Source organism: Nothobranchius furzeri, chromosome 3 (genome assembly GCF_043380555.1).
Source record: "Nothobranchius furzeri strain GRZ-AD chromosome 3, NfurGRZ-RIMD1, whole genome shotgun sequence".
In the NCBI taxonomy this organism is placed as follows: Eukaryota; Metazoa; Chordata; class Actinopteri; order Cyprinodontiformes; family Nothobranchiidae; genus Nothobranchius; species Nothobranchius furzeri.
The window spans coordinates 83,819,045-83,842,790 of record NC_091743.1 but is presented as its reverse complement, the minus strand read 5'-3'; the positions used below and the strand labels follow the sequence as shown (position 1 = coordinate 83,842,790).

General features: G+C 44.7%; 1 protein-coding gene across 3 annotated transcripts in view; it reads left to right on the top strand.

The window, feature by feature from the left end:
* The window catches only part of LOC107384666 (major facilitator superfamily domain-containing protein 6-A), a 30,855-nt gene extending 10,882 nt beyond the window's left edge, over positions 1-19,973 (top strand). Inside the window, exons 5-8 of one of the 3 annotated variants that reach the window (XM_015958030.3) lie at positions 8,750-8,848; positions 9,820-10,106; positions 11,887-11,972; positions 19,057-19,169. In XM_015958030.3, coding sequence (XP_015813516.3) covers positions 8,750-8,848; positions 9,820-10,106; positions 11,887-11,925 — 425 coding nt within the window. In that variant the 3' untranslated portion in view covers positions 11,926-11,972; positions 19,057-19,169. Of the gene's footprint in view, positions 1-713; positions 1,090-8,749; positions 8,849-9,819; positions 10,107-11,886; positions 11,973-19,056 lie in introns of those variants that run through there. The other 2 variants (XM_015958027.3, XM_070549654.1) reach the window with 2 other exon arrangements.
* The last annotated feature ends 3,773 nt before the right edge of the window (positions 19,974-23,746 follow it).

Genomic DNA, 23,746 nt, shown 5'->3' with positions numbered 1-23,746 from the left:
CCTCTGTCATCATTTTAAGTGGGAGAACTTGCACAATCGGTGGCTGACTAAATACTTTTTTGCCCCACTGTAAATCATTCAATGTAATAATTCATTTCAAACTTCAGTAATTCAAACACAGATCAATCAACCTTATTGATTTAGCACAGATTAATGAAGACATTATTATTTTTCCATTTCACGAATGATCAACTCATCCATCCATCCATTTTCATCCGCTTATCTGGAGTCGGGTCGCGGGGGCAGTAGCCTAAGGCGAGAGGCCCAGACTTCCCTCTCCCCAGCCTCTTGGGCCAGCTCCTCCGGGGGAATCCCAAGGCGTTCCCTGGCCAGGTGAGAGACTTAGTCCCTCCACCGTGGCCTGGGTCTACCTTTAGGTCTCCTCCCGGTTGGACGTGCCCGGAAAACCTCACCAGGGAGGCGTCCAGGAGGCATCCTGACCAGATGCCCGAGCCACCTAAACTGGCTCCTCTCGATGTGGAGGAGCAGCGGGTCTACTCCAAGCCCCTCCCGAATGACCGAGCTTCTCACCCTATCTCTAAGGGAAAGCCCAGCCACTCTTCGGAGAAAACTCATTTTGGCCGCTTGTATCCGCAATCTCGTTCTTTCGGTCACTACCCAAAGCTCATGACCATAGGTGAGGGTAGGAACGTAGATCGACCGGTAAATCGAGAACTTCGCCATCTGACTCAGCTCTCTCTTCACCACGACAGATCAGTACAACGCCACTGCAACGACATCACTGCAGATGCAGCACCGCCTATCGATCTCATGCTCCAGTTTTCCCTCACTCGTGAACAAGACCCCGAGATACTTAAACTCCTCCACTTGGGGCAGGACCTCATCCCTGACCCGGAGAAGGCATTCTACCCTTTTCCGAATCAAGACCATGGTCTCAGATTTAGAGGAGCTGATTCTCATCCCAGCTGCTTCACACTCGGCTGCAAACTGCTCCAGCGAAAGCTGAAGATCACGTTCTGAAGAAGCCAACAGGACCACATTATCTGCAAAAAGCAGAAACCTGGTCCCCAGGCCACCAAAACGGATGCCCTCCACACTTTGGCTGTGCCTAGAAATCCTGTCCATAAAGGTTATGAACAGAATCGGTGACAAAGGGCAGCCTTAGCGGAGTCCAACTCTCACTGGGAACGAGCCCGACTTACTGCCGGCAATGCGGACCAAGCTCTGACACCGGTCATACAGGGACTTAACAGCCCGTATCGGAGGGCCTGATACCCCATACTCCTGGAGTACCCCCCACAGGGCCCCCCGAGGGGCACGGTCACACGCCTTCCCCAAATCCACGAAACACATGTAGACGTGTTGGGCAAATTCCCACACACCCTCAGGATCTGGTGGCGCCAGTGCTCGGCAGCCTCGCCTCTGTCAGTGCACCCCAGGGCAGCTGTGGCTACATCGTAGCTCATCCTCACCTGTGTGTGAATGGGTGAATGACTGGTTGTGTTGTAAAGCGCCTTGGGGGGTTCCAGGACTCTAGAAGGCGCTATATCAAATACAGGCCATTTACCATCCTCCAAAACAGCAACTTGGCTTTCTGCTCTGTTTTTCTTATCCAACAACACTGAATTCTCATCATTTGCTTTATTCAATTAAATTAAATTCAAAAATACTTTATTAATCCCAGAGGGAAATTGATTAAATTATTAAAATTATTCAGCTCTTTCCAGCAAGACTCCTCATCAGAAGTGGGAACGCTGGCCCCACTTCTCTGATTTTGCTCAGAAAGTGTGCGCATAGCGCTTTGTGTAGCCACTTGACTCTCAGCTTCCTTGTCCGAGAGATAAGCTAGAAGAACACCAAACCGCCCCAGATTCTCCATGCGGGCTGCTGCTTTGACTTTCTCACCTTCGCTGGGCAAAGCTGCTGCGTGGTCCTGCAGATAGAAGAAGAAGAAGAAGAAAATATCATTTCTATAGCGCCTCTCAAGATAAAAATCACGAGGCGCTTCACAAAAACAAAAAATAAAAAAATTTGTAAAAATATAAAAGCATTTCGAAAATGTTTAAAATATATTTAAAATGAGCAAGAATCAGCTATTGCGATTTAAAAGAAAAAATGTTAAGAAAGAGAGAGAGTGAATAGGAAAGAGGGAAATCAGTGGATCCTGAGGAAGGTGGAATAGGTGGGGAGAGCAGAATAAAGAGAGAGTGGTGAAGAAGGTCATCCAAAAGCCAGCTTGAACAAGTGAGTCTTCAGCTGCTTTTTGAAGGAGACCACTGAGTCCACTGATCTCAGGCTCAGGGGGAGAGAGTTCCAAAGTCTCGGGGCCACAGCAGCAAATGACCTGTCACCTTTGGTCTTTAGCCTGGTGCTGCACAACCAGTAGGCTTTGATCACTGGACCTCAGGGACCTGTTGGGGGTGTAGGGACTAAGAAGATCACCAATGTAAGATGGTGCTTGTCCATGTAGGGCCCTATAGACCAGAACCAGGATCTTGAAATGAACCCTGGAGTTGACAGGCAGCCAGTGAAGCTGGAGGAGAAGCGGGGTGATGTGGGTGTATTTGGAGGACTTGGTCAAAAGCCGAGCACAGGCATTCTGAACCACCTGTAGACGGTTCAGGGAGGTTCTGCTCAGACACGTGAAAAGAGAGTTACAGTAGTCTAAGCGTGAGGGGATGAAGGTGTGGAGAACTGTCTCAAGTTCAGAGCGGGACAGAATGGGACTCAGCTTAGCAACGTTCCTGAGATGGAAGAAGGAAGAGCGAACAAGAGAACTGACATGAGAATCCAGGGTGAGAGCTGGGTCAAAGGTCACGCCAAGATTCCTGACGGAAGGTTTGGTGTGGGAAGCAAGCTGACCAAGAGAGTCTCTGACTTTGGGAACCAGCTTGTCTTGAGCACAGATGAGGATCTCAGTCTTATCTTCATTCAGCTGAAGAAAGCTCCCAGCCATCCAGGCTTTGATAGAGTCTAAGCAGGTGTGTAACAGCTGCAGCTTAGACCTCTCATGGGGCTTAAAGGAGATGTACAGTTGGATGTCATCTGTGTAAAGATGGTAGGAGATTCCCTTGAAGGAGCTCAGGATGTGCTGAAGAGGAAGCAGATGGAGGAGGAAAAGCAGAGGCCCCAGCACAGAACCTTGCGGGACACCATGGGTAAGAGAGGTGGTGGAGGACCTAAACTTGGAGACGGCCACAGAAAAGGAGCGATCAGAAAGATAAGAGGAGAACCACTCCAGAGCAGATCCTGATAGGCCGACCCAGTCTCTCAGCCTCTCCAGTAGCAGGTGATGGTCAACAGTGTCAAAGGCTGCAGTCAGGTCCAGCAGGACCAGAACAGAACAGTCCCCTGCATCACTGTGAGTCAGAAGGTCATTAGAGACCCTAAGAAGAGCTGTTTCAGTAGAATGAGCTCTACGAAAACCTGACTGGAAGCTATCGTAGATGTTATGTTCATCAAGAGCAGCTGTGAGTTGTTTAGCCACAACCTTTTCCAAGATCTTGGAGATGAACGGAAGTTTAGAGATGGGTCTGAAGCTGCTGTGGAGAGAGGGGTCGAGACTCGGTTTTTTAAGAAGCGGGTGGATTACAGCATTCTTAAAGTAAGCAGGGACCTGACCAGAGACCAGAGAAGCATTTATTATAGAGAGCACGCTGGGACCGATGGACTGAAAAGCACTTTTAAACAAAGATGAGGGTAAGATGTCGAGGGGGCATGCAGAGGTCTTCATAGAGTTAACTAGTTTGGTTAACTCAGGCAAAGAAACAGGAGCAAAGTTATCTAGGATGATGGGCCTGGTTGGAGTTGGGAGAGGCAGCGATAAGACTGAAGGAGAGATGCTAGATCAGTGGTTCTTAACTTGGGTTCGATCGAACCCTAGGGGTTCGGTGAGTCGGTCTCAGGGGTTCGGTGGAGCCTCTGCCGCAGAGGTCCACCCCTCAGTCTAGTCTGCAGTTAGTGGGCACAGTCATTGAATGCGTCCTGCTCGGAGATTTCCTACCGGTCCGCTTTGAGGTAGCTGGTTTATGCAGCAGAGTGCAACCTCTGTATATGGGCTGTATATGTGTCTGAGTGAGACTCCCTACAGGTCCGCTTTGAGAGCGCTGGATAAGCAGCAGAGTGAGACCTCCTTCTCAGTCGGGACCAGCGGTGTGCGTCAGTGACGTTGGGTTAGCGTTATTGACGCCGACCCCACGTCCACCTCCAACCGCCAAAACGTGTGACTGTCGGTTTGTCGTGTGATTTCTTACGGAATATTTTAATCCATGCTAACTATGTCGGGCAAAAAAAGAAAGTGGTCGGACAAATATGTAAAACATGGATTTACATGTATCACGGAACGTGACGGGAGTCAGCGTCCCATCTGCATGATTTGCAATGCCAAGTTGAGCAACTCTAGTCTCGCACCTGCAAAACTGAAGGAACACTTCTTGAAGCTGCATGGAGATGGGGAACACAAGAACACAACGCTTGCTGAATTCAAGGTGAAGAGAGCCAGATTCGACGAAAAGGCCACTCTGTCTGCTCTTGGATTTGTACCCATCAACAAACCGATCCTCACAGCATCGTACGAAGTTGCTTATCTGATTGCAAAGCAGGGCAAACCGCACACCATTGGCGAAACACTCGTAAAACCAGCTGCGTTAAAGAAGGCAAATCTGATACTCGGAACAGCGGCTGAAGGTAAATTATCCCAAATTCCTCTTTCAAATGACACCATCAGCGACAGACTAGAGTGCATGAGTAAAGACATCTTGGCTCAAGTAGTCGCGGATCTGATTTCAAGCCCGGCAAAATTCTGCCTTCAACTCGACAAGACCACCGACGTTTCCAATCTAAGCCAGCTTGCCGTTCTTGTACGGTATGTGAAAGACGACATGATAAAAGAAGAGTTTTTATTTTGTAAGCCCCTTACAACAACAACTAAGGCAGCTGATGTGAAGAAGCTTGTGGATGACTTCTTCAGAGACAACACAACCTTTCATGGGATATGGTTTCTGCAGTTTGTACGGATGGAGCTCCAGTGATGCTGGGAAGAAAGTCTGGTTTTGGCGCGCTAGTAAAAGCCGACGCACCGCACATCATTGTTACGCATTGCATTCTGCACAGGCATGCGTTGGCAACAAAAACCTTGCCGCCCAAAATGGCAGAAGTATTAAAAATTGTAGTGGAATGTGTGAACTATGTGCGCAATAGTGCTCTGAGGCACCGCATCTTCAGTGAGCTGTGTAAAGAAATGGGCTCTGAATTCGAGGTACTTCTTGACCATTCGAATGTTCGGTGGTTATCCCGGGGACAGGTGCTGAATCGTGATTTTGCCATGTGTGTGGAATTAGCCCAGTTGTTGCAAGAGCACCAACATTGTCATGCAGATTGCTTCAAAGATTCTGAGTTCATTCTCATTTTAGCATACATGGCTGATATATTCGCAGCTCTCAATCATCTAAATCAGCAGATGCAGGGTGGTGGAGTTAACATAATGGAAGCAGAAGAAAACCTGAAGGCTTTTCAAAAAAAGTTACCGTTATGGAAACGACGAGCAGAGAACAACAACTTCGCAAACTTCCCCCTTCTGGACGACTGTAAGTAAGATCGAAGATGTGTGTGGACTTGGAGACATATCTGTACCCATGGAACTGAAGCAAACAATTGCCACGCACTTAGATGGGCTTATGAAGTCTCTCGATGGATACTTCCCAACAAGAGCATCATATCCAGCATGGGTGAGACAGCCGTTCACGTTTGCTATTGAGACAGCAGATGCCAATGATGAACACCTCGACGAAATCATTGAACTTCAGCAGAGCCAGGTTCAACAGCAACTCTTCAGAACAACAACGCTCTCAACATTTTGGTGTCAACAAATGGAAAAGTATCCAGTTATTGCTAAGAAAGCCCTGGATTTTTTTGTACCATTTGTTACAACATATCTTTGTGAGCAATCGTTTTCGAGGATGCTGGACATAAAAACTAAGAAAAGGAACAGACTTTGCTGTGAAAATGACACGAGACTGGCACTTTCCAAGGTGAAGCCACGCATATCTGAACTGGTCTCTCAAAGGCAACAGCAGAAGTCACACTGAGGTAAGTTGTTTTGAGTTCATGCACTGTGTTGGTTTTGTTATTTGAACAAGGTGATATTAATGCACAATTCATTTCGTGCACCAGTAAAAATAATCATATTTTATTTTTTACTAAAGAAGGGTTCAGTGAATGAGCATATGAAACTGGTGGGGTTTGGTGCCTCCAACAAGGTTAAGAACCACTGTGCTAGATCTAACCTTATTGACTTTGTCCACAAAGAAAGACAGAAAGTTCTCACAGTCTGCAACAGAGTGGATGGAGGCTGTAGGAGAGGCAGGAGACATGATGCTGCTGATGGTGTTAAACAGCACCTTGGGGTTCCCTTTGCTCTGGGACACCAGGTTGGAGAAATAGGAAACCCTGGCGTCTCTGACTGCAGAGTTAAAGGATGACAGAAGATCCTTTAGGTGCAGCAGATGGGTGTGGAGATGGGTTTTCTTCCACAAACACTCAATTTTTCTGCATTGGCGCATCAGGCTGCGAAGGCTGTCATTAAACCAGGGAGTAGGGTTCACTGCAGGAACTGATCTGGTTCTGACAGGACAGAAGTTGTCCAGAATGGAGAGGCAGTGCTCGTTGAACTGAGAAGTTAAGGAATCTGGGTTGTTATCAGAAGAACAGGGTGGATCAAAAGCAGCAGAAAAATTGCTAGCTGTACTCTCATTAAGAAAACGAGAACTAACCATACGACGAGCAGGAGGTGGGGACGCAGAAACTGACAAGTTAAAGAAAATGCAATGGTGATCTGAAATATAAACATCCTCAGGACAAACACTGTCAGCATTTAGACTCAGGGTAAAAACAAGGTCTAGAGTGTGCCCCCTGGTGTGTGTGGGGCCAGAAACATGCTGGGTAAAGCCGAAGGTGTCCATGAGGCTGGAGAAATTCATGGCAAAGAGATCGGAGGCATCATCAACGTGGATGTTAAAGTCACCAACAATCACCAGTCTGGACAGCTTCACAGTGGAGGATAGAAAGTCACTAAACTCCTGAAGGAAAGAACTGTTTGGACCAGGTGGACGATAGACCACAGCACAGTAGAACGGGTCTTTACGCCCGACTTTAATCAGTTGCAGTTCAAAGGAAGCAAAGTGACCAGAGGTTGTAGAGCTACATGGAAGATAGTCTCTGAAAACAACAGCTAGGCCTCCACCACGACCAGAACCCCGGGGCTGGCTAAGAAAAGAATAACCACTCGGGCAAAGTTCAATCAGAGCAGAATAATCAGATGTTTGCTGCCAAACTTCAGTCAGAAACAGAAAATCCAGGTTTTTAGAGAGAATTAGATCATTGAGCAGGAAGGTCTTATTGTTAACAGAGCAGGAATTTAACGGAGCCATACTGAGTGTGGTGGAGGAATCAGAAACTACATAAACAGCTGGAATTAGTGGACGTAATTTAGCATGGTTAGATCCACGGTGTTTATAAAAACCACTTATGGAGGGAACAGGAGGAGAAACCATTGAGCAATGAGGATAAACCGACCTTAAAAAACTTGGACGGATGAACCGCGTCCCAACGCGGCCTAGCGGGAATGCGGAAGTGGCACTCAGGTCACCAAACAAAGGACAAGAAGCTGGAACATCGCGCAGATGTTTACCAGATAAACCACGCTTTAAGAGAAGTCTTATTCTCACCTGGATTCCTGCTCGTTTACCTCTTTTCCTCCGACGTTTTCCCGGGACCGGACAAACATCGCTAGAGGTGCGCAGCTCTGGATCGTCGATTGCTTCCGGGCCAGCGCGCCGCTCAGGTAAACAAACAGGATGGTAAATCCTCGGTGCATCTTGGGCGATTGTGAACGAACGGAAGGACAAAAGAGTCTGGCGATCATAGGAGATGGTAGCAGGGACACTACTGAAGAGGATCGCAGACAGGAGCAAGGTGGAAAAGAGGAGGTTAGTGGAGAAAAGTTTGCCGGTGACTGCGGCGAAGCCAAACACAGGCGCCATCTTGCCGACCAGAAACAGAGCATCAATAGGTCATCTAGCGTAAGGTCCTTGATTGACTCATCGTAGCCACAGGCATCCAGAGCTGCAGAGCCTACACACATCAAACAGAGTCGATGATTCTTTTCCTCACAGTGGGAAAACCAAGCTCTTCCTCATCAGACATCCTCACTCAACAGATTAAGTGTAATGTACAAGAGATGCCACGAGATGGCGTTAGAGCGCTAAGCAAACAGTGCGTGACGGAGTGACGTCACTCCGTCACGTACGGTGATAATAATGTCTTCAGTAATTCAAACACAGATCAATCAACCTTATTGATTTAAGCACAGATTAATGAAGACATTATTATTATTCCATTTCACGAATGATTAACTCATATGAGCTGAAAATAGTCACTTTATTCAGAGGCATGAGGAATCCTGTAGGTGATAAGGGGAGCTTAGGCCTTGAAACGGGAACAGTTTGTTGACAGTATGTTATCATGTGTTCTGAGCTGCAGAGAGGCTCGGACTCCAGCTGATGCAATGGCAGGATCCGGTAGATTAAAGGCAACAAATATAGACTCCTGTCTCCATATGACCAGATACTGAAGGGGTCAAACTGTACATGAAAAACTGACCATTTGTGGACATTACACATCCTACCAGCTATTCGGCCGACATTTAGAACACTGATGTCGAGATTTGCGGGTCATTTTTGGGTTTGTAAACATGTTTGGAAGCTATTTTAAAACGCTGTTCTTGTTCTAGGTGCTGCAGAGACATTTAGAGGGATTGGCATGGCCTCCCTCGTCATCCTCCTCATCTTCTCTTTGATCCAGTGTCTGAGTGGAGACACTGAAGGAAAAGGTGAGGAAAACAATCTTTTTATAAAAAATTGTTTTAAAACCCACTAAGGGCCTCTTTGCCTGTTTATAACAGGCCAGTAACACTAAAGTTAATTAAAACATTTCATCTGTTAAAACATTGTCTGAGTTTAAGGCCATGTACACACTAAGCCAGGCTTTCCTCCTCCCCACTCACCTAAGAAAAATAAAATGGGTCCACCCCACCTCGTTTTCAGCTAAAAAAAAAAAATCCAGTGCATTGTGAAGGACAATCATTCTAGGCTGTAGGTTTTTTGTTTGCTGAAAAACATTCCCTGTACATGGAATAACGAGGTGGCGGGCAGTAACCGTCTTACCATGTGGTCTTCTACATAGAGCAGTAATTGAGCTTGTACACTTGTACGGGATCAAGAAAAAAGTTATATTTCTGGTTTGAGACATTTTTATCTTTAAGATAATTAGTCCTTTTCAACCCTTTTATTTCATCACACTACTAGAATCCTTTTCACCATTTTGTCCTTGCAGCCCATGAACGTAGTTTTCACTTTAAAGATCCCAGACAAGCCCCCCTTTTTGGGCAACATTAAAATCTGATCTTGAGATGTATGGAAATTGTGTTTTCCTTGACCTAAAGTGTAAATTAGAAATCTAATGACAGGCTGAAATGTTCAAACTGAGAACAGCTCAGATCTACATCACCACAGTTGAGCAACCTTTTTATGCTATGTGATATCCTTAGCCCACAAAGTTCTAATAATGATAATAATATATAATGTTTTGGCAGATGGCTAGTGTCACATTATGTTATGCAGCACAGACATGTTGATATAATCTGATGTTCTAGTCCTACTACAAAGTTTGAAAGATCCGGACAAGCCCCCATTAATTAGCGTGATCATATTTGAAACATAAAAATAGGAACTAGAGCTACAGATCGTAAAACATTATACATATTAGTTATCAACATCAAAACCTTTCCCTACTGTTTCACAGAGGATCAGATCTTAGCGGAGAACATCCCAGTTCCTTCAAGCCCGGTTCCCATCGCCACCATCGACCTTGTCCAGAGCCACGGCGCTCTCGATAGCCCAACCCCGCCTCATCCGGCTGCTGTCTTACTGGTCAGGAAGACCAAGCACCAAGAGGACCAGGAGGATGTGACGAGGCCGGCCTGGGTCCTGGCCGGCGCCCCCTGGGTCTCCATCGCCTTCGCCGTTGTCCAGATCAGAGAGATGATGAAGATGAAGAAGGATCTTCCTGCAGAGAGTCAGCAGCTGCAGGTGAACACAAACACAGTGTTCAGCACATCAGTCAGACACCAGGGTTCCTCCTCAGCTCACAGAGAGAGTGTGTTCTCTATCAAACTTCCCCCAGAAAACAACAAACACACCAGTTGGTCTTCAAGCAGAGAAACACAACAGACCGTAGCAACGGGTAGTCAGGGTGGCGTTTAAACACGTCTGTCGTAATAGTATTCCTCTGGGCCGCATTGTGCAGTCAGATGATTTACATGTACAGCTTTACCTGGTGATTTATTCATCCATTTGTAAATAAATGAATAAATGACTGCTGCAGTCGATAATTGTTCAGCCGAGGCAGCCATTCTCTCTCGGGCGGGAGTGTAGTTTCTGTCAGTCAGGAGGTTTTAGAACAAGAGGAGAACAAAGGAGATAAAATGGTAATAAACAAGTAATAAAGGATCCGTCCAGCATAATAAAGCACTACAGCACCCTCCGTTAAAGCAACATGTAGTCGTGATGTGTCAGTGTTTACAGTTCAAACCTCGTTTCTCCCAGGAATTATTCCTCTGATGTTCTGAGAAACCAGAAGTGGTTTAAAGAAACTCACCTGACTTCCCTCTATAAGATTATAAATTTACAATCACAGTTTAAATCTGTAAAAAGTAAACAGGCTGGCTTTAGCTTTACTGTGGAATTTCATTCATTAATGTCCCTTAAAGGATCTGAAACGGGGACTTGTTCTAGAGCTCCTGAACCCTAAATGCACTACTGGCTCTAGTGATGAAGCTCACTATACATGATGACATAAGTTATTATTTACTTGGTTCCTCGCTTTCTCCTTTTTTTTTTTTTTACACATTCGCTGTTTCTGTTAAATCTTAAAGCATCACCGAAAAACAATCAAACAGATAATAATAATAATATCTAAGTCTCAGATGTTCTTGACCGGGAAAGGGTGGCTTGCCAACTCCGGGTCGGGGGAGAGGTCCTACCTCAAGTGGAGGAGTTTAAGTATCTTGGTATCTTGTTCACGAGTGAGGGTAGGAGGGATCGGGAGATCGACAGGCGGATTGGTTCGGCGTCTGCAGCGATGCGGACGCTGAGCCAATCTGTCGTGGTGAAGAGGGAGCTGAGCCAGAAAGCCAGGCTCTCAATTTACCGGTCGATCTACGTCCCAATCCTCACCTATGGTCCTGAGCTTTGGGTGATGACTGAAAGAACGAGATCGCGGATACAAGCGGCCGAAATGAGTTTCCTCCGTAGGGTGGCCGGGCTCAGCCTTAGAGACAGGGTGAGGAGCTCAGACACTCGGGAGGGACTCGGAGTAGAACTGCTGCTCCTCCGGATTGAAAGGAGTCAGTTGAGGTGGTTTGGGCATCTGGTCAGGATGCCTCCTGGACGCCTCCCTGGGGAGGTGTTTCGGGCATGTCCTGCCGGCAGGAGGTCCCCGGGTCGACTCAGGACACGTTGGAGAGGTTACATCTCCAATCTGGTCCGGGAACGCCTTGGGGTCCTGCCGGAGGAGCTGGTGGAGGTGGCCGGGGAGAGGACGGTCTGGAGCTCCCTAGTTGGGATGCTGCCCCCGTGACCCGGATAAGCGGAGGAAGACAACGATGATAATATCTAAGCTAGTTCCTTTTTTTCTGGAATGAAATGTCTCATTTTTTGTTTGTCTGAAACTATAGATTTTTTATGTGTTTATTTTAGAAATTTCGTCCAAGTGTTTGAGAAAATTTTATTATAAATCTTCAAAATGTTGAGGGACGTTTGTGCCTGGGTATTTTGTTTTAGTGTTTCCGTGGTTTTCATCTGTCTCCAGGAGTCTGATGTTTGTTCTTCATGGTCTAACTTTCACTAATCAGATGCTTCCTCTTTTCATCAACCGCCTGCTCACACTGAAGAAAGGTGAGATAAGTAGCGTGTGAAGGTTAATGGAAAACCACCATGTTTGTGTGTGTGTGTGTGTGTGTGTGTGTGTTCAGGGTGGTGGTGGGCGGTGTGTGTGATGATGACTAATCTCTACCTGTGTGCTTGGCTTGTGGGTGTGTCCGTGCATGTTTACACCTGCTAGTGTGCCTGAAAGCTTCCCACGCCCGTCTGCTGACGGCTTGTCGAGCTGCACGCCTGCATGAGCTGCTTCCTGGTGATGTCACTGCTGGAGCCGCCCCTTGGCTGCCTTTTTTGTGTGCGTGCTGATCAGTCGGATGATCATATTTTTAGATTGCCACCCGATTAAGTAAAAACTGCGTCACACCTCAGGTATACAGGTATTTGCCCCTATGGACAACTACTTTTGGTTCAGTGAAACATTTTTAAACCTCAAGTCGTAAATTCCTTGTGTGAGAGGGAAACTCTGCAGCAGTCAGCTGGTTTCTGATGTCACCGTGGTCCAAAATACAACCAAATAGAGCACAAACAGTACTAATGACCGAAAACTCATTTTATACACACAAAAGTAAAAAATTACGTCAAAATAAAACTGAGAAAGAAAATAAATGAAGCACCTAACAGCTGTTTTAAAAAAATCTGAAGACCAACATTTTCAAAAGTACAAACAAAACATAAACAGGAAAAAAAAACTGAAACCCTACACTAAGAAAAGCATTGGGTTTGACAGTCAAAGTAAATTCATCCTAAACATTTAACAAAATAAAACAAGGTTTACGTTAAGCCAGACTTTTGGGAAAATATATCTCACAAAACAATAAATAAGCAACAAAATACTTATTTATTTACCAAAATATAATAGATAATGTGATAACAGAAGATAAGATAATCTTTTTGTTGTATGTTGTTGAGTTTTTATGTTTTTGTGCCAACTTTTTTTCTGCTTTTGTAAAATATTTTTTCTTAAATGGCTACTTTTGTCATTTTGTTTGTCTTCATGTTGCTGTTTTCTTATTTTGTTGTATTTTGGATCTCAGGACCAGTATGAATATTTATAGATGCTTTATTTTATTTTATCTATTCTAACACAGCTTATAGATGTGTAAACCATAAACCACTGCTCTTCCCACTGAACTAAACCTATATTTATGTACTATGATTTAAAAGCTAGGTTTCATGCTAAATGTTTTACATATACATTTTTAATAACACTAAAGTAAAACCACATGGAAACAGAAAATTCTTTTTTATGTTTGTTGAAATCTAAATAGAAACAGGTCAACTTTGGAACTCAGATATTTAAAAATAAACTATCTCTGTACTTCCCCCTTGCCGATGAGCCTTAAAGAGCAAGTCACCCCCTACCAGAGTATTGCTGCGTTCCCACTTCCTGTTTGAAAAATGCAACAAATGGTGTTGCCTGGCAGATCGAGAGGGAGGAGCTTCTAACAAATACACACAAACAGGCTCACAACAGCATATGGTACCAGCTAATGTCATAGGATACCTCTTATGGGCTCGACACTCGGGAGGCGACAAACGACCGCGATCCGCGAAATTTGTCGCCGTCGCTTTTATTACCTGACACACGGGAGGCGATCCGCGGCCAGCGGCAAAGCCGTCTACGCGTTCTGTTTCATGGCGAAATCAAAACTTCTGTTGTTTTGTTTGGCTGTGTCAGGTTGGAGGGAATTAAGGTTATTTAAGCGGTTCAGAGTTTAAAAAAGCGGTAGATATGATATTTCACAAGGTGCTGTTAGAGTTATGTGAAATCTTACTTCTGATTTTACTAAATAAAACAATAATAATCAACTTCTCCTCCATGTTTGCTTGGAGATGTACGGAGCATCCTGTCCGCTCATTGGTCAGTGAATTAAACCTCCGTTGATTGGTCCTCGTCCGAGCGACAGCGATGAAAAGTTGAAAATGTTTCAACTTTCTGGGATCGCGTCGCTAGGTCGCCTGTGCACGACACGTGCACGAGCGCAAAATTTCACACGCACGTTTTTCGCGTTTCGCTTGGTAGGAGGGAGACCCGCGATTATCGCGCATGTCTCATTGAAAATGAATGGAGGACAGGCGATGTGGCCTCCCGTGTGTCGAGCCCATTAGCCAATAGCAGTGACAGATTAAAATTAAAATGTAGTGTGGAGTTTTTACCTGAAGAGGGCGCAGCACTGACAGTTTTAGGCGGAATATTTAAATTTTAACTAAGATGCACTAAAGTGCCAAATTATTGACTACACGTGTCCACAGCACGATTAGACACTCATTTATATATTTTATCAGCAAAAAAAAAAAATAGTTAATTTGGGGGTGTCTTGCACTTTAAGAACAACAGTTACATAAGTATGTTAAACAGAAACTGACTGTGCCAAATTGTATCACAATTGGATTGAATTGGACTGTATTTGCATGTGAAGGACTGTAATGAATGAAGTTGTAATGAGAATGTACTGGTATGCATTTGATTGGATGGAATGTATTTTACTGTAATGGAATAAACTGTAATGAATTGCATTGCATCAAATTGGGTTTGAATTTTCCCAGTTTGCTTTTCCATAAAGAACTCATTTGTACATTTAATTGAATAGGTTGGAACTGAATTGAATTGCACGGGAGCACCGGTAGACAATTTGAATCAGATCTGTTTCTTTATGACACACTTAGAACTGTAGTCATAAATAGAATATATTTCAATAGAATTGAATCAATGAAAATTTCACATGAATTAGGTGCATGTGATTTTCTCCATAGCAACCCAAGGTAATTGTAGTTTTACTAGAATTAATTTGAATTGGCCTATTAGCTTTTCTTGTATAACACACTCAGATGACTCTTTGTGTAAATGAAAAAAATCCAGTTGAATTGGATATTTAGTTCAAAATAAATTCGTATTTTTAGTTCAGCTCGGTGGAAAGAGTGGAAAATGGCATTGCAACTATTTGGTGTGAAATGAACTAAACACTAAAAAGGAGTTGAATTAGACTTTTTTTCAATTGTATGGTCTAGAGTGGTATTTGTTCCAAATGAAACACAACCGCAGATGGTCATTTAGTGTGATGAATACTGCTTTCTCTGCTGTCCTATGACGATTCCTTTGTTTTTAGCATACCTTTGTGTTGGCTGGCGCTGTGTTTTTGTCCAAGTTGCTGCTCTGAACTGTGAGTAATAAGCAGGGTGTTTGTTTTTAAGCTAGCAGACTAGAACTAAATGCAGACAGGTGATTTGCAGTGGCAGCCTCTTACGTGAGACGCCAAAAGACAAAGACGTTTGTTTTTAAGGTGACGCGTCAGGTTAGTGGTCAGTGCAGCTCTGTCGTTTCCACCAAATGAAATGCCAAGTATGCACACATTACAAGTGACTCTTGCACTGCATTCAGGGGCGACGGTGGCACAGGAGTCAAGTGCTCGCCCCGTAATCTGAAGGTTGCAGGTTTGAGCCCCGCTCAGTCTGTCGCTGTCGTTGTGTCCTTGGGCAAGACACTTGACCCACGTTGCCTGCTGGTGGTGGTCGGAGGGACCGGTGGCGCCAGTGCTCGGCAGCCTCGCCTTTGTCAGTGCGCCCCAGGGCAGCTGTGGCTACAGTGTAGCTCATCCCCACCAGTGTGTGAATGTGTGTGTGTGAATGGGTGAATGACTGATTGTGTTGTAAAGCACCTTGAGGGGTTCTAGGACTCTAGAAGGCGCTATATCAAATACAGGCCATTCACAGTCTGGCTTTAAATATGCCAATCATTTTTTGTTCCATGAGGCGAGTTAGCTCTGCATTAGCCTGCTAGCCATCACCTACCGGTACAGGTTATGCTGTCTGAATTCCCTGCTTGCCATAGGTTAAAGTGTCGTCCATAAAAAAAATTCATATAGAGGAACTTGATCAAATTAAAACTAAGTCATTGTTATTCAATTAGAACATTTTTATCTCAGGATGAATATGCAGTGTCCTGCTTGTTGTTTTATAATGTTAAATTCAGACATTTTCACCTGATTCAGATCTTTTGAAAACAACATGATTGGGCTCTGCTGGGTCCCAGGCGGGGGTGGTCGCCCCTGGGTCCCAGGTCATCGGGTCCCGGGCTCGGCCGGCTAGGGGGTGGGAGGCTGCGGGCGGGCCTGTGGGCTTGCCGCCGATATCTCCCGGGACTCTGCCGGCTGCTGGTTGTAGCCCCCGGGGGACGTCCTCTGCGCCTCTCGAGGGGGGCGGGGGCCTTTCTGGTCGCAGTCTCCCTGGAGTTCCTGTGCTCTGGGGCAACTCCTGGATCTCTGGGACTTGGAGCTCCCTCCGTCTCCTACACATATTTAGGGGGTGGATCTGTGGCCCCTCACACTCTCTATTGGACGCACCTATAGAGAAACCTTACATATACAAGCGCATGTACACACACAGGTGCTCACATGGTGCTCTCATAAGTATGGGCTTGGGCAGGTTAAACACGGGTCTTAAGGCTGTGGTTGGCACTTAATGCACTGTGATTTATTATCGTGATTCTTCAGTGAAACAATGTTGATTATATAGTTCTTCATCAAGTTGACACAGTGATAGCTTGATCTTGTTGCATTGTTGTTGTGTCCTTTTATTTTTTATTTATTTTTTTGTTCGCTTTTTTTTCTTCTCTTTCTGCAGGTCTAGAAGCAGATTCTTGTTCAGTATTGTTTACTTTTGTGGACCCCCCCCCCCCCCCCCCCCCCCTTCTCCCCACCTTTTGTCTTTTCCTTTCTCTTTCACCTCTGTCTCCGTGTCTGGTCAGAATTATAAAGCATTCAAAAACAATAACAATAAAGTTTTAAGTATCAGGCGTGACATTAAAAGCAGAAGCTTTGATGCTCCACCTGAGAGTAAATCTGTAAGGCTTGTCACCAGCATTCAGACATTAATTCTGTTTGCTTCACAGCCAGACAGGACACACACAAAAAAAAAGAAAATAACATGATTGGATGGAAACATCTCTACATAGAACACCCCCCACCTGTCAACGCTGAAGGAACAGTGGCTCTAATTCCCCCCTGGACATCGAGGCTTCTCAGCTTATAGAGAGCCTAAATCTCCCTTTCCGGTCGGCTCATGGGTCCCTCGAAGAACGAAATAATGAATGCAAGTCAGCGGGGTTAAGAGTTATTTTTGCCTTAGACCCTGGATCGCACATATGCTGTACTTCAGTTTGAATGAAAACTATTGATGGGTGTTTCGACCATACCAGTCACGTACTTTGAGATTTATCAGCTTGTAAAAGTTTGTAATTAGCATGACTACAAATCGGAAGTCGGCAACTTGCATATCGTCACCACATAATCTCCTCTCCCCGTTTGAAAATGAGTACTTTCTTGGTAGTTTTCTCTGCGTCTGGTTCGATGACGTCACTTTCGTGAAGCGCATTTGTAGTCTTGGCCTTATTTTCACACAAAACTTAAAATATCGTTCTCCCCGTTCGAAAATAAGCACATTCTTGGTAGCAAACTGCATCGTTGAAATTCACGGACATCACATGTGAAATCCATGGCATGATTAGAAAATAGCGCTTTTAGCCTCATTGACTTGCGTTCATTTTTTCGTTCTTCCAGGGACCCATGGTCCAGAAGTAGATGGGTGTGACTTTGGCTTCCTATTGACCCTTTGCACCTACGTCACCTAATCACGTGGGTCCGCCATACTGGACAGCAAAAGCATGTAAACATTGAACGACACAAGTACTAAACAAAGGGAAAAGTAGAGCCTGAAATTGTTTTTGCGATCTTTAGCATTCCCTCTACTAGTTCAAGCCCATGTTCAGTTATCAGATGAAGTAGCGCACCTAGATAGGGCTCATAGAGAGCGCTATTTACAAAAGTTAAGTGTTATTATCTAGCTTACGAACGTCAGCTTAAGTTCTCTCTGCAGCTGTTCACCAATGTAAACATGCTGCCTACTTTGCCTAAATTCACCCGACAGGATTTACAACATTATGTTATAAACAGCGTTTCACTTTACACCAAAGCTGATTTAAAAAATGCCCGGATCCCTACTAGTTTTTGTTGCTGGTGGTGTCACCGCGTGTTCAGCTGCTGCTCTCACACTGGGATGAGACAAGATTCTCTTAACGGCGACGCTCATACTAAATAACGTGATTTTAACGCACGTAATCATACATTGGAGCAATATTGTAACTAATTATCTCGCATTTCCCTACAGTGGACGGTACCGTGCGTCCTCTATGGTGGAATATCCATCCATCAGAAGAACGCATCACATTTGTCCCGGTCTTCGTCATGAAATAAACGTTAATCTTACCCAGTAAAAACACGTTCGCTGTAAACCTGACGGCTGCTAGTCCGTTTGATTGGTCGCTGCTGTTCATCTCCGTCCTCAGTCTCGATCAACGTTATTTGAAAAAAAAAAAAAAACAACAACGAGGTGACTTTACATCCTTGTCTGTTAGTGCAGCCAGCCACGTAGCAAGTTGTTACCATTTTACTGTGAAACCAACTAAATAAAAGGCTACAAACTGGCTTGTTTTGACTAGCTTCACCGGAGTTTCAACGTGTGTAAACGGTCTTTTTGCCGTCCATCATGGCGAACGGGGCGGTCCCATGAGTGGCGTGACGTCACGTGCAAAGGGTCAATAACAGCCTCTCAGGAGACGGGTGGTTGTGGCCAGCTCCAGCTTGTTTTCATAAAGTGGCAGAGCCCGGAAACGGTACAAAAAATGTCACGAATCAAACTGCAGAAATAGCTTTATGTGAGAAGGACTCTGTACAAAGAAATTCATGAACATGTTTAGTATCATAGAACTTGTTTAGAAGGAGGTGACATCCCTTTTAAAGCCAGGATTGTGTTAGAAGTAGCTTCTCATCTCCATCTGGCCACATTTAGGGAGCAGAACATGGCCGTTTGTCTCTGAACTGGACAGTTTACCAGGACAGTCGAAAGAGGAAGCAGTGCTGAGGTCTGAAGTCCAGAGCAGGGAAGTTGATCTGTTTTTAAAATCTCTGTAGGTAGAGAGGATGATAGTTACTAGAACCGTCCTGCTAGTTGGAAGTTAGTTTATTTTTTTTAATGCCGGATTATGTTCTAACCTTTAATCCGCCTTCAGGATAACCTCGTTTTTCTTTGTTCTGTGTGTTGCTAGGCTCCTAATGATCAGGCGCCAGCTTCGTATGAGGCAGTCGTGGCGTTGCACGGAAACCAGAATAATGACAAGCAGGCATCCGCCTCTGAAACCCCACCTGACACCACCCACCCAGACGCTAACAGGGACCAAACGCGACCTGACTCAGACGGAGGAGAGTCTAAAGAAAACTGATGCACTTGGCTTCAAACTTGGTGTGTTTTATTTCTCCAAAAGTCCTGAAGGAAGTATTCAGATCTCCTTCCACCTGTTTATTTATAAGATGGACAAAATGTCCAGAAAATACACAGAACTGAGAAAAAAAATCATCCAAGATGATGGATCACTCCTCAGGGTGAAGAAATCTAACGCACCTTTACCTGTGTGCACTAATTGCTGTCGGGCGCTGCAGGACGTTATTTCCTATGTAAATGTACATCTTTCTAAGTTATTTAATTAACCTGAAAAGTGTAGAAATGTCAGTGAAATCTATAAAAACAGCTTTTTATTTAAGTTAGCAGCACTAATGTTTCACGTACAGATTCTCAGACGACAGAAAAGTTTTTTTCTCAACAGGTTTTGTTTTGTTTTGTTCAAAACCAAACTTTATCTGGCCTTTTCTGTGTTTTAAACCAACATCTCTTCTGCATCTGACTTTTATTTATCTGTTAAAGAGACGCAGCTCATTATCAGTCCTCCAACTCTTCATTAAACCCGTTTCTCATTTAAATTAATCATGTTTCTGTTAAATGACAGCAACGGTAAATCCTAATATCAGGGATTGAATTAACTGAACCAATTGGTAATACGTTCTTTACTGTATTTAATTTAGCCCAAAAACAAAGAGGAACCATCACAAACGAACTCGCTAACAAATGTGTTTTTTTTCACGGCGATAAAGGATCATTTAAACAAAATTAGCATCTAAGACTCATTTCTTTAGTTCAGTTTTTAAACAACATTTATAATTCTCTCTTTCCAAGAAAAAAAACTGTAAACTTTAAATTATTTAGCTAAATTTCCTAATTAAGGATTAATCTGTGTGTGAGGCTGGCAGCTCTGTAATAATCTGATAATTTAGTTTTATTTGGCCGCGACTCGTGATGAAGAAGTGCCTCTTTTCTACGCGTCTTAAAGACCCTTTTCACTGTGCTGCTGCACCCCCGCGGAGACACCCGCCTTCTTTAACGCGGCTGCATTCCAATATTTTCATACTCAAACTGCCAACAGCAGAAACGTGCGGCAGCCGCTGCTTCTTTGTGATTTTCATGCCAAATAATTCCCAGTATTCCGTGTTTTTCTGTGGAGAAAAGCCTTAAAATAAAACTTTTCTTTGATGGTGTTCCGATGAATAAAGGACATTTTGAAATTGTACTTCTCTCATCTTTTTTTTTACTCACGCACGCACACACTATTGTTAACCTCATACATTTTATTCTTAACTAGTTGAAACGGCAAATTTTCACACAAACTTGGGAAAAAAACATTTAGAGGAAATTTAAGGTTTAATAAATTTTTTGAAGGTTTTCAGTAGAAATGAGAATTAAGCCAAAAGTAGCTGAGAGCAGAAAAACAAGGAGGAGCAACATCAAACATCTCACCTACACTTTAGTGCTGCAGCGATGTGAAATCCTCCCAGGAACTGGGTCAGTGGGAACCACTAGGCCTTCTGGGATGGAGCAGGTGCAAGATACTGGTGGCTCCTGTAGATGTAGGAGCCACATGGGGGCAGTAGCGCTCCAGCAGCATCAAATGAAATGGATGCGAAGTGTGTGTGAGTGTGTGGGGGGGTTACTGAGGTCGTGGTGCGCCTGCTACTTACTGATGGGGGTGTGTGGGAGGACAGTAATAGGCTTCCTCAAAAACCAGACGGTGCTGTCATAAAAAAGAAAATATAAAATAATGAAATCAAACCTTGGCACGCTCAGGCTGTCTGATATCTGTGGAGATGTCCTCAGTCCCTCTGCTGCCTGCCGGTGTGCTTTGTTAATAACCAACAGGATTAGGGTGCTGCTGTTCTTCCGAGACGGGCTCCTAGTCTCCAACAGGTCCCTCGCGGGTCCCAGGGTGTCACAGCAGCGCTTGGGAGGACTTGGCTGTGTCTGTGTGACCTTTTCCTCCTTGACCGTCAGAGGTCAACAGTGGCTTTCGTTCTTTAGTTTCATTTCAGACTCAAAAAAAACAACAACCTAATTCTTCTTTAAGCAGAATCCAGTTGAAAAGAAACATTTCCGTCTGCATGAGTCTCCTTTTCGTTGGTGAAGATCTCACAACTGGTTTTGTCTCTTTGTTAAACAAGACCTAATTCATGTAACTGGACCCATTTAGCCATAAAGGAGGAATATGATGCTTTATCAGCCGCTGCTGCCCAGAAACAACCTGAGGTTATTTTTAGAGTCGTCTCCTCACCACGAGGGAGGGAGAGGGTTCAGACACCCCAAGGAGCAAGTGCTCAGCCGAGGTGATGACAGCTCCTGGTGCCCTCTCTAAAAGGCTCCCGGACCAAAACCTGGTTCATATTCCTGTTTCTGATGCTGAATGTGGTTCACGCTCCAGAAAAGGTGCTAAAAAATTAAAGACTCACTTTAAAATAGAGCTGTCACGAGCTCCGCTACTCACTGCTGGATGAGAATAAAACACGAAGACTTGGTGCTCTACAACCTTAAACCTTTATTTGAATCTGCAGGGTTTCCTTTATTTATGTGTGGAATTCAGATTTTACAATCTAATGTTGGCGTGTGTGACCGTTTCAGCCTTTGTGTGGCTGAATTAATGAAATATTTATTGGAACTACTAATTATCGCCAAATTTTGGTGTAATTGGAACATTTTCAGGGGTTTGAACCAGTCATTGTTTACTCAAAATCTGAAAAAGAATCATCGCTTAGAAGAATATACTAACTTAGATCCTTTCTGTTGATTGTTACGTCTTCCATCATCCATCCATTTTCATCCGCTCATCTGTAGTTGGGTCACAGGGGCAGTAGCCTAAGGCGAGAGGCCCAGACTTCCCTCCCCCCAGCCACTTGGACCAGCTCTTCCAGGGGAACCCCAAGGCGTTCCCTGGCCAGGTGAGAGACATAGTCCCTCCAACGTGTCCTGCGTCTCCCTTTTAGGTCTCCTCCCGGTTGGACGTGCCCGGAAAACCTCACCAGGGAGGCGTCCAGGAGGCATCCTGATGAGATGCCCGAGCCACCTCAACTGGCTCCTCTCGATGTGGAGGAGCAGCGGGTCTACTCTGAGCCCCTCCCGGATGAATGAGCTTCTCACCCTATCTCTAAGGGACAGCCCAACCACTCTTCGGAGAAAACTCATTTCGGCCGCTTGTGTCCTCGATCTCGTTCTTTCGGTCACTACCCAAAGCTCATGACCATAGGTGAGGGTAGGAACGTAGATCGACCGGTAAATCAAGAGCTTTCATTCTGACTCAGCTCTCTCTTCACCACGACAGATCGGTACAACGCCCACATCACTGCAGATGCAGCACCAATCCGCCTATCGATCTCATGCTCCAGTTTTCCCTCACTCGTGAACAAGACCCCGAGATACTTAAACTCCTCCACTTGGGGCAGGACCTCATCCCTGACCCGGAGAAGGCATTCTACCCTTTTCCGAATCAAGTTGATTCATTTGACTGACTAAATTCTTTCTGAGGATGAGACATAAAAAACTATCTGATCAGGTTGTGGGTTAAGCATTAGCCTCTGCTCTCCCTCAAGGCCCCTGTTCCCAGACGACCCAGTTCAGACCCCCTGCAGAGTCAGGTCTGAGTCAGCCTGAAGACCACGGCGAGTCATGTTGTTGGCAGGAAGCTTCAGACTGAAACTCACATGGCTGCACGCTTCTCGTTCTCAACTCAGATTGTGAAATATGTGCTTTTTTTAGAGCGGACGTTCCGGTTTTAGAATCCGTGCATTTCCCATGTGGTTCAGTGTTTCTATCACAGCTCTTAACCAGGAAAGACAACCTCTCTATGTTTGTGTTTCTGTGATTCTCCTCATCAGGGATTAGAAAAACCAAGGCTTTCGGGGATTGGTTTATGTGCTCATCACCTTTTCACAATAAATTAAATCTTTAGGAGAAGGAGGGAAAGCACAGTTGTATTGATGAGGGCCGCATTCCATTTCTGCAGCTGTGCATGTTGGGTTTTCTGTGGCACTGGGAACTGGTTTTCCTGAATGGAATGCAGCTCGCTTCTGTGTTTATTTACACAATTGTTTCTGTGGAGTGATCCTGTGTGTGTGTGTGTGTGTGTGTGTGTGTGTGTGTGTGTGTGTGTGTGTGTGTGTGTGTGTGTGTGTGTGTGCGCGTGTGTGTGCATCTAACATGTAACATGTATTGGAGCAGACAGCTGCCATGGCCACTCTGCCATCACCAGACCTGCAGCGTTTGTAGACCTTGTTTGTGTTTATGCTGGACGATCCAAACTCTGCAATCACACCTGTTCTCAAAGGTTTTCAATTTTCATAGTATAACGAAATTCAGTTGGGTGTAGTGCTGCGCGATTATAGAGAAATTCATAGTTATTATTTTACTGAGTTGGAAAAACCCTGTACTGATTTGTTTTTAGATTCTGCACAGCCTAAAATATCCAGAGGTCGCATTTTAAGGAGACTTCAAACAATAAGTTTTGTCAACAGATGGGGGATTTGAGCTGTTTAGAGGTGATTCAAATATGTGAGTGGATAAATGATGAGCCCATAATTACATTC